The 11,421-nt window shown below is 43.6% G+C and overlaps 1 protein-coding gene across 3 annotated transcripts in view; it reads right to left on the reverse strand.

Annotated features, from left to right (window-relative positions):
- dusp8a (dual specificity phosphatase 8a) overlaps positions 1-10,525 on the reverse strand; it is a 45,407-nt gene extending 34,882 nt beyond the window's left edge. Inside the window, exons 1-2 of one of the 3 annotated variants that reach the window (XM_034085049.2) lie at positions 10,212-10,525; positions 3,642-4,044 (exon numbers count right to left, since the gene is read on the reverse strand). In XM_034085049.2, the coding sequence (XP_033940940.1) occupies positions 3,642-3,878 (237 nt within the window). In that variant the 5' untranslated portion in view covers positions 3,879-4,044; positions 10,212-10,525. Of the gene's footprint in view, positions 1-3,641; positions 4,045-6,358; positions 6,475-9,959; positions 10,045-10,211 lie in introns of those variants that run through there. The other 2 variants (XM_034085051.2, XM_034085050.2) reach the window with 2 other exon arrangements.
- Between the last annotated feature and the right edge of the window lie 896 nt (positions 10,526-11,421).

An 11,421-nucleotide genomic window follows, 5' to 3' on the forward strand; every position in this document is an offset into this window, starting at 1 on the left:
GAATGTTTTTCTCTGTAAATTAAGCTTCTCTAAAATGGTTGTTTGTTAACTTTTGTTGATACGCTTGTTGAATCAATGAATAAATGTTTTAATCTACAACGTTTAATTGACTAATCAACATTGATTAATGTTACCTTGTAGAGTGTTTTTGAGTGCCATAGAACTCAATAAATAAAATGTATTATTATGTCTTTAAATCAATGGAAAAAGGGTCAGCTTACAATTAGAAAATAACAATTCACATATCCAATTTTCCTTTCCAGTCATGATTCCAGTATTATTTTTGATTTGACAAAAATGTATACATCTAAAAAAAAATGCGTGGAACTCATTGGTATAATATGTTGTTAGCACAAGCACAACGACCAACAAATAATTACATTTGATGTGGATAGGTCATATGTGTCTGGCACCACAAGCCCCCTTCAGCTTGCAGATCCAGCAGATTTTAGAGTTAAAAACGGCTGAATCAGAGCCAAACGTAAGGCTCTATTTGTGTTTTCCCCAACACAAAATACAAAACTAAGACTTGAAACCTCTTTGCGATCATAATTATTCATGGCAGTCCAGCATGTGACAGCTTGGAATAGTAAAGTCTGTCTCTGCTCAGAGGCCTGGCCCCTATGTCTACATACAGGGTGCTTCTCCATGCTGGCTGCTGGTAGTGAAAACCTCTGCTCCATCTGTCAGGCCTGCCTGGCCGGCTGTCCCCGCCACAGCAGCAGGGATTAGCCGGGCTTAAGCCAAGAAACCAGCCGCCTGCCTGCAGCCTGTCAGAACGAGGAGGAAGCCCCGCTCCAGACTAAGCCTGTGCCGTCCCTCTCCCAGCAGAGGTCCACCACCACCTAACCTACAGTGTCCAGCTCTCTGTGCCCTACATTAAGATGGAGCTTTAATAAAGAGGTTATGAAGGGATGGGATGTGAATGGGAGAATAAAGAGGACACCATTTTGATTGCTGCTACACTGGTCATGGATGTTCATTCAGCTCAGTTAACTGAAGCGTTGGGAGCTCCTATGAAAGAGGGTGAGTGCAGCGCCTTGGGGGATGCAGGCTATTAGTGCTCAATGGGATGTTAGGCGGGCGGGAGGCAGCCAGCAAGGAGGAGGAGGAGGAGGAGGAGGAGGAGGAGGAGGAGGAGGAGGAGGAGGAGGAGGAGGCTGCAGCCCAACCATGAATACCCTCAGTGCTGCTCTCCCGCTTCCTGCATTCACTTCCCCAACAAAGAGCCACAATGGTGTCCTTTGCTGTCTTGGCGGCTCCTGGCGATGCTCAGAGCCATGTGGGGGGTAGAGAGGATGGTGTGTGTGTGTGTGTGTGTGTGTGTGTGTGTGTGTGTGTGTGTGTGTGTGTGTGTGTGTGTGTGTGTGGGGTTAGCTAGGAGCCAGCTTTAACACCGCACAGCCCGTCGTCTGCACGTGCCCAGCTCGCGGCCTGCCAGTAGCCGCACAAAAGAGATGATGTCATGCTTAGCCAATAACAAAAGAGTCTGGGTCCGTCGGGCCCTCCTCTCTCACACGGCTAGTTCCAGCTTTATCCAGCCTGGCATTAATCACAAGCCTTATCCTCTTTACTGGGGGTGGGGAATGGATCATAACAAACCAGCCATGGGGTAACACGAGATAAGGAGAGGAAGAAGGGAGGAAAAAGGAATAAATGATAATGAAGCAGGATCCGGGTGGGAGGCTGCGGGCTACGGTTGTTGGAGACGGACAGACTGACGGAGCTGTCATGAGACTGAAAGTGAGAGAAATGAGTAGGAAGCACGGCTCTACGGGGAGCCACGGTGTGAGACCTGCCGACCACAGGGCCCCACACAGAGACAGACCCAATAGACTCAGCATAGAACGTTTAGAAACACACACACAAAAAGAACATCTCACACTTCACAGCTCTCCAGCTTTACTTTTGTTATTTTTCTCTGACTACAACAGTAGGTCATGCATCATAAGCATCCAAAATAAAACCATTGTCTGGATCTCTCGGTCGGGATGAGTCACCCTTTCTAGGAGGCAGGATCTGCTGTGTGGCCTTCAGGCCTTGCAGCATCTTTGCCTGTATCTCAGGCTGGCAGAATGCACTCATACAAGAGGGGTTACGCAAGATCCCTGTCGAGTTAATAGAGGTACATTTTGAGTTAGAAGAACCGCTTGTGTGATTGACTGCCAGAAGCCCTCGCAATAAAGCTGAATTAAACTAATTGGTATAACAGAGAGTCGGTGAGAAACAGCAGGCGCACGGGGACTCTCAGCCAATGTTGCAATTCTGGGTGTGTTTCTGTGCACAACATGGAAATAAAGAGTCAGTTCTCTCACAACAGCTTCAGAACTGATACAGTATGTAAAGGGCATCAAATGGGAGCAGATCATAAATCACACTGATAAGTAGGTTCTTCAGACTGGGCTGCTGCTGCAGGACAGGTCAGATTCCTGGCAACCAGGAAGTAAAACAACAAACACACCCAATGTGTCACACTTAAGAAAAACATTTCAATCACCTGCTATGTGTCATTGGCTTCCATGAATCAGCATTTTATTGCTGCGGGTGTAGCATGCTTTAAAAGTGAAATGGATACCTAAAAATACAATTTGGAGAGTGAGTGCAGCCAGGAAGAAGGACTCTCGTCCACCACCTCCACAGCTTTGTTCATGGGTTTGCTAGATCCTGCCAAAAATGTTGGGAGATGTATGCACATGTTTACTACTGTACATGAGGGCACAAAACACATCCCACACATAAAACACACAACCTTTTACCCCTCCCGCTTAGGTTTCCCCTCTTAGAGTTCCTTCAGTTTCACACGGCGACTAAAAATACAGAAGTCAGCATGCCACGGGTGGACAGGCCATGGAAAAAAGGCTGTCATATTCAGAGGAGAAGTAATGGAAAACAAGAGGATCCGATTTCAGGGCCACTGATAAGCAACAAACCTACAGTACGCCGGCCTACCCGCCAAATATAGCACCCACTGATGTGGTGCAGGCTTGGACTAGCACAGGAGGCCGATCTAGAGCCACTGTGGTACATGGGCAAAGCTGTTGGAAATGTTCTGACAAACCCGTGCAGATGTCACAAAGCGATGTCTTGCTCACTTCAGCTTCCCTTCGTTTTAATGTCCCTTTAAACAACAACCGAAATCTTTTTCACAGTCCATGCTGTATTCCTTTAATGGCTTTTCGTGCTAATTCTGCTTATTCTTTTTGCTTTGTATGTCACAGGACATCTTGTCAATCCCCAAAGTCTACTAGTGCCCATGTATTTTTAAAGTTGAATATTTAGAATTTGGGTTTCGTTGGAACAGACCAAGCATTTAAGATATGGAAATTAAATCATAAAAGTAATGGACTACTGCTAAACCTTTTAAGAAACAGTACAACATGTTAGGATATGCATTCAGTTGGAAAGTTAGATGGGCGGATGTCATGTGTGTATGGTCAATATAATGCTACAACCTGCTTGACCTCAGTTGCTTGAGATTGGTATAAATACTGTTAACCTCTCCAAATATCTAGGTTGTTTCATTCGTGCAAACACAAAAGTAACGCAATCCAGCCTTAAAACTAAAAGGAAAGTGTGGTCACTGGCATCACATCCTTCCACACAAAAGCACCCACTGTCTGCTCTGCTGAGCTTCACCTCACCTTCACTTTGCCGTTGGGTTGCAGCAGCTCAATCACAGACACCTTGTCCTGCTGCAGTCGCCTCTTCACCAGCTTGGAGCAGCAGACATTGACCGCGCCTTGCACGTGCGATGCATTGTACTCAGAAAATGTCCTGCTGTCAATCACCAGCAAACGCCCCGTTCCTCTCTGGATGAGGCTCGCCAGGCGCTTGATGTCCATGGCGCTCCGCTTAGTCGGCCCTTTCTCTCCTGCCATGATGTAGCAGTCACCCTGGGTCACAGACACAGGAGAGCAAGGGATGGGGCGTGGAGGAAGAGGGGTCGATGAGAGAGAGAGAAGGTGGAGGGAGAGATGGGGTCGAGGAGGTGAGATCAGTGGAGGAGGGCTACCACCGGAGCAGGTGCTGACAGATCCATGGTGCCTGAAGAAAGAGGAGACAAAGAGAGAAGAAGAGAAAAAAGGATTTAAAAAAAGAAAAGAAATCACACTGGTGTAAGGAAGCATGGCATTCAATTGCTTATTTCCTGATGGCAAGGCAGCAGATGATCAGACATCCTGGGCATGGTCGCCTCTCCTTTTGAGCTTTACTCCACCCATGCCAGTTTGACAAGCAATGTCGGGATTTATTGCGCATTAATTTCCCAACCACAGTCAGGTGCTCATTGTATTTTTATACATATGTATCATCTTTTACTGTCAGCATTTGAGCACCTTGAATATTAAAATAGCCACAATGCCAAACATGAATATAAAAGTTATTTTAAGGCTTAAAAGCCGATTGGATCATCTGCTGGGATTTATCAGTCCTGAGATCTGAAGGAATATCACGCATCCAAATACAAAGCCAACGACTTAAGATAGACGATAGACAATAAAAGGCGTGTGTGTGTCTGCATAAGTGTGGTTGTTGTTGATCGAGGGTCTCTTGGTAGCCCATGAAACAGGAAACTGAGGGCGTGAGATAAATTAAGCCAGGGGAATTCAGAGAGCAGGTCTGGACACAGGCAAACCGCCTGTGTGACATCCTGTGTATGTGTGTGCGTGTGAATGTGAGTGTGGGTGTGTGTACAGTATGTGTTACAGAGAGCCGTCCACAAACTTGATGAACTGCCTCCTCCAATCTATCACTGGTAATCATGCTTCCCTGCGCTCATGCTCACCACCGCACTCGTACACACATACCATGTATACATCACTTCAGGGGACATTACATTGACTTACATGCATTTCCTGGAGACTTATCCTAACCTTAACCATAACCAACACATGCCTAACCCTAACCCTTAACCTTAACCTAACCAAGTCTTCACCCTAAAATTAATGATTCCCCTTATGGGGACCTCCAATTTGTCCCCATAAGGGAGGCGAGTCCCCACACGTGACCGTGTAAACAGATGTAGGTCCCCACAAGTATAGTAATGCTAGGACACACACACACACACACACACACACACACACACACACACACACACACACACACACACACACGCGCGCGCACACACACACACACACACACAGTTTCCTTGATCAACCACGTGTCGTTCAACAGGTGAGAAGGTCAGGATGTGAATGCAGTCGTGTTGTTTTATTCATCTACAGGCACATGGTGTCATCAAAAATGAATGGGCCTCCTCTCATTTACCCCAAAGCCTAAATGGAGGTTTAAACCTCGGTCGAAAAGGGAGAGTATGATGGGATGGTGTGGAAACAGAAAAACAAAACAGTCTTTTTGAAGCAGAACAGTGGTGCAAAGGTTAGAAGGTGGGCGGGAAACAGAGACTGAAAGAAAGAGATGTGAAGAAACTAACGTCCAGGTAGCTCTGAGACTTTTCACCTCTGTTCTGAAACCACCACTGCCATGGAGAGAGGAGGAGAGAGAGGAGAGGGTGGGGGTAGCAAAGGATGTTATTCAATGAGGATCTTTTCAGCCTAGCAACTCAGCCATCTCAAGGTAAGGGAGGGGACAATTCTATAGATGTAGCAGGGAGGAATGAGATTAAAAGAAAGACACCTCTGTTAACAGGGAGAGACACATACAGGGAAAAGAGGAGCAACAGAAATAGAAAGGAAAGACAAATGGCTAAAACTTATAAACCTTTATATTCAAAACGTTGCTATGAGGTATGGTGTACAATAACACATATTTGTTATTCACCCATACTACAGTATGTATCCTACAGGCTGCGTGTCCAACCTGAACATAGATGTACACATGCTGCTTGGCAACCTTCCTGATGCAAGACTAGCAGCAGCAGCAGCAGCAGCAGCAGCAGCAGCAGCAGCAACATGGGAGGACATGGAGATAGACAGTAGCAACTGTCTGCACTGTAAACACAGCCAGACCGCTGCTGCATCGGAAAGTAGCTACAGTAAAGGAATGGCTGTGCAGACACAATTCAAGTCATAAAAGACACTGCTTGGTTAAATGAAATATAGGATAGTAAAGTCAGTAGATGACGACTGAAGGTATACCAGGCAGTACTCTTATATTGTTTTTTAAGAAAGAAACACAGATAAATACATCTAGTTTATCTGATATAATCTGTCTTTGTGTCATGCAGATTTTTGCACATTTCTTCAACTACACATACACATTTCCCCACTTTCCCCACATTGTGCACCCCAGCAGCCATTCTGCAGAAACATTAAGCCCTGCTGCAGCGCCGGCGCTCCTCTGCCACAAACAGCCCCTGCATGCAACATTACGACCTGCCCCATCACCTGTTATATCATACCTTATATGGCGCGGAGCCCTTTAGCAAAGCAGCTAACAACACAGCTTCCAGAGGTGTGAGTCTTTCTCTCTGTGTTTCTGTTCCCTGCTGCTGAGCACTACATCTGACGCTGCATATGGCTAATGGCGACCGCTCTCTCCCACCACCCGCCCAGCCTCTCACTTTTTCTCTCTGAATCCCTCCTTCCTCCTCTATCACTCTCTTTCTTTCTTGTGCAGGGAACGGGGAGGGGAGGAGTGTGCAGGTTTACATGTGTGGTGTTGGTAGTCCGAGGGAGAGACTCTGAAGCTTTATACGCCAACAAATAATCATGCTACGGTAACCTCCCTCTCACCCTGTTTGTGTGGATGGATGATGGGAGATAAAGTATACATAATACTGAATGAAACAGAGAGATAGAGACAAGACATTATCAGAATATGCAAAGGTGAAATTATGTATGATATAGAGAGGGAGGGAGTAAGAACCTCAGTATGCTTACTCAGCATAACAACAACACGGACCCTTTGCAAAACCATCTTTCTTCCACCTATCAGCAACAATAACTAGAGTGAAAACAAACGAGCTCCTCGAATTAAAATAGGCAGCAGCCAGGAGCTTGCTGTGAGGCTCTGGCTGGATCAGAGGAAAACAAGCCAAGGAGAGAGAGAGAGAGAGAGAGAGAGAGAGAGAGAGAGAGAGAGAGAGAGAGAGAGAGAGAGAGAGACGGTGTGTACAGGCCCGGAGCAGATTCTGTTGTTGCCATAGAAACAGCCCTGTTAGAGTGAGCAGGGGGCACGGGGAGGGTGATGGTGATGGGATGCTACTGGTGCTGATGCTGGATGAGGATACAAAAAGGGATAGAGCAAAATCCGACAATGCTGAGTACATACTTATAAAAGACCTTCTCAAAACTTTAGCATGTCAGGCTGAAACTGCAATATAGTATCATCCGTCCTGATTAAACAACCTCCTTCTGACTGCTCTTTAAAACACCAAGTCAATGTGCAAACAACCTTGAAGATGAACACAAGCAGTAAACACTCAACTTGATGAAGGCATACCAACCAGATCAACTGGTTCATTTTGAAGGATTTGTAATATCTTGTTAGAGAATTTGAATATTTGAATGTACAGACAATGCCACAAAAATACTGCAATGTCCCGTTGTGCATCATCAAAAGCAAGTTAGTTTATAGAGATTACCCACGCTACAGAAAAAGTGGGATGCAAGTATAACTTATTCTCATTTGCCTACAAAACAGATGCAATACTCTTCCTATTAGAAGACAGTGTGACTAATCATCAACAGACTTTACGGTTACTCTCTTTACAGCCGATAACAAAAGAGTGATAATGAAATAAAGAATCATTGTAATAGGACCATAAAACAAACTTAGGGAAGTGACTTTATCACCATAAAATGAATAAACCATGCCGACGTATTTATAGGCCTTACAAAACCATGAGCTCAGCATGGTGATGGCTCAATAATGCCATATCAGACATCAGAGAGGCAAACACAAAGAGACCAACTTGAGGGCAACCAACGCTGATGTAATAGCATCCCGGTTATTCATTATCTCCCTGCATAACGTCACCTGGGGCCGCAGCCTAAGCTGTTCCTTTCATACAATGAGAGACATGAGTTGTTTGTTTAGACCACAAACAATGACATCATCAAAGCATGTGACCACAACAAGAGCAGGTCAAAGCCAACAATGTCTGGTTTGATATATGCCTTCACAACACTGCTGGATTAGTTTAAACATAACTAGATATGAGTATTTCTAACCTATTTCTAGGGCTGCTCGATTATGGCAAAATTCATAATCTCGATTATTTGGGTCAATAATTGATATCACGATTATTAAGAACGATTATCCATTTACGTTGAAAACATCCATTTATTGAAAAAAAATATGTGAACAGTATGTTTTTAACAGTTGATTATCCTGAACCTTAAGTATAATTCAACTGAAAAACCAATGAAAAAAAAAATCGTTTTATTTCTATTATGTTGTTTTCATAATCGTTGCAAGCCAAAATCGTAATTGCGATTAACATACGATTAATTGAGCAGCCCTACCTATTTCCTGACAGTAACATTAGCATTTTCTATGACAAATTAGGTCATTTTATTTTGAAATGAAAAGAAAAGAAATCTAAGTATAGAGCTGCAACAAAAATATATATTTTAGTTATAAATATTCCGCTGTTTTCTTCACTAGTGGATTGATGACTTGTTCTCTAAAATCTGATAAAGTAGTGAGTGTCAATTTCTTCAGACCCAAAGTGCTTTGTTTTTATTTTCTGAAAGAAGCTAAAACTGTAGCTAATGTTTGGTTATTTTATATAAAAAGGACAATGAATTGATTTGATCAAAATAGTTGCAGATCTTTTTAATAGAATATACAATGTATTTATTGTTTAAGCTCTATTCAGTGCAGTGACTCAAATGTAACTATAATCCAGATATCAGATGGGATTTATGTTATTTATTTATCTCAAAACACTTGTTTATAAAAGGGCAATGTGGCTGATAGCACTAAAATAGAGCAGCTGTTTGTAAATAATAAATGGGTATGTCTCAAATAGGGTCAGTAGAGTGACAGGCCTGGAGTGTGTAAAACAGAAATGGCATAAATGAAAAAAAAAATAGTGTAACATGATAAGTGCTGTTACAGTGATCATGTCATTTGGGAAAATCAATTCCTGGTTGGAGCCCTTGTGCAGCAGAGGCATCATAATACTGTAAACAACAGATTCAGGTATAAAGCCTGCACTTTAATCAATACTCTCCAGTAGGCTGATGCAGATTGTGGGTTCATATAACAAGCATGGGACTACCCTGCGGTCCACCAAAACAATAATTACGACATGGATACTGATGCATAATAACGAGACTACACGATATAAATACACTTTATGGCCTAAAAATAGTGCCCGAGTAAAATTCCTTCCGGAAAAAATTCCAAAACTTCAGATATTGTGACCAATGAAGAGGTGGGGCACAAAGAAATAGATGCTACATTGTCGCCTGTTTGTAACGTTAATTACAATGATGGAGGGTGATACAAGGGCACTATAATAAACCGACCTAGATTAGAAATAAGATTATAAAACGGACAAGTCAAATCAAGCAATCTGATTGGTTCTTAGCCGTGATATACTGAGCGTATACCACGGGTAGAATTGTAAATTACTTTTCACAACAAATCAGTATCCCTCCGCGTCTGAGAAAAACAGTATACCGTTAGGCTGAAAAGCAAACTGCCTGCAGTTTGCTTTTCAAAGTTACAGTTGTTGTCGGGCCGAACCACGCCCCTTAGCTGTGATATAATGAGCATATACCACGGCCTGTCGTGAGCTATTGCTTAAATAGAACACAATGCAGAGTCAGACAGCGCCCATTGCCTTTGCAAACGTTGCATTATTAGCACAAAGTAATGTTAAACACGTTTATGGAAAGGTGCACTGAGTGGGAAACCTGCCTTGTGTTGTTATGACGCGTGGATATGTCCGCATGCGAAAATGAACCACTCCACTGATCGACAGATGATTGCACACAGCACTGCAGTAAATGAAACTGAAATTATATAAAAACACGTTTTCTACCTACCTTCAAATGGTCGGACCGTAAACGAGCAAATGTTTGTCAGAATAAAATAATCGATAACTTCAGTTTGGACGGGTTTAATTCCCATAATAAAACAGGCGCGCACATAAAGGGGGGAGTGCGCGCTGACAGACTCGCAGCAGCAGCGGGGTGCACGAGCACAGATAGCAAGCCACCGCTGCTAACGTAAGCTAGTTCTGTGGGTAGCAACGCACTACGTCTCATTCCTGCTGATAAAAATACACAAACACTCACCTCGGGCTCCACGCGGCTCCAGCTTGTTATTCAACTGGACTCCATGAGTGAGGGGACAGCCGCGGTGTCTTCATGGGGCTGGCCTGTGTTTACCTGTCTGTGTGGCGGGGGACGGTGCAGCTGACTAAGGGTGACAGCGCCAGGAACAAACGAGACATGAAAGCGCGGTGACAGCATGCAGCAACAAACCGCTCCTTAAACCGTTTAACTGACCAGTGGACGGGTAGATTAGTTTTGCTAGGCTAGGTTAAGCTAAAACAGTTAGTGTGTGTGTTGGGGAGGAGGAGGGGTGTGTAGTTACGGAAGGTGCACTTTAGCACTTTCTTGAACTAAAGCGATGAGGTCATGGTTCAGTTGGGAGAGGGAAAAAAAGGAAAATATGAGGCTGACGTCACCAGGAGCCAATCAGCGCAGGCGGTTCAGGGGCTGGATGACGTCAATGTTCTGATCCTCGGATTAAAGGGCCAGTTCGGCTTTTTAAAGGAGACGCAGTCACTGTGCTGCCATAGCAATGAACCATTATGAAAAAAACGAACATCATCACAATAAGCTGTTTTCTCAAGCAAATTCAAATAATTGTTTTATAGAAATGTTGCAGTATGTTCATCCAACGTTTGCGGTTCGCACATGTATTTTACAATTAAACATTTAAAATGTTGATTTTAAAGGCTCTGCACACCCACACAGGTGCTGATTAGAGCTCTCCATATATGACAATTGGGTGATGTTATGTAGGGATTTACATGATGTCACAAATGTCTCTATACTAAAAAAAATTCATTTCCAACATACAAAATAACAGGAAAGTAAGGGGGGCTTTAAGAGAACTAGATCAATAATATTTTTGCAAAGGTCTATTCCTTTTTAGTCTCTGTTTACACAAATGTAAATAGGTTTATCTGCAGTGTCACATTGGTACTAACCATTGAGTAAGGCAGTTGTAATAAGCGGGTGCTGGGTGTTGGAATTCAGTATCATAAATTGTCTTTTGTTTGATTGAAAGCCTTTGTTCTGTTGTTCTGCCAGCCATGTGTTGCCGAATGAGCAGACAAATGCAGGGTGTAAAATCTACTGGAGTTTGTGTATTCATATTGCATACACTGACACCTAGTGGTAGGAATATTTAACTGCACTTTGTGATGCAAGGGAGAATATTTCTGCAGGCAAATGTGTCACATTTCTCAGCTCGACACAAAGCCAACATAGCTTT

This window comes from Pseudochaenichthys georgianus, chromosome 6 (assembly GCF_902827115.2).
Source record: "Pseudochaenichthys georgianus chromosome 6, fPseGeo1.2, whole genome shotgun sequence".
Taxonomy (NCBI): domain Eukaryota; kingdom Metazoa; phylum Chordata; class Actinopteri; order Perciformes; family Channichthyidae; genus Pseudochaenichthys; species Pseudochaenichthys georgianus.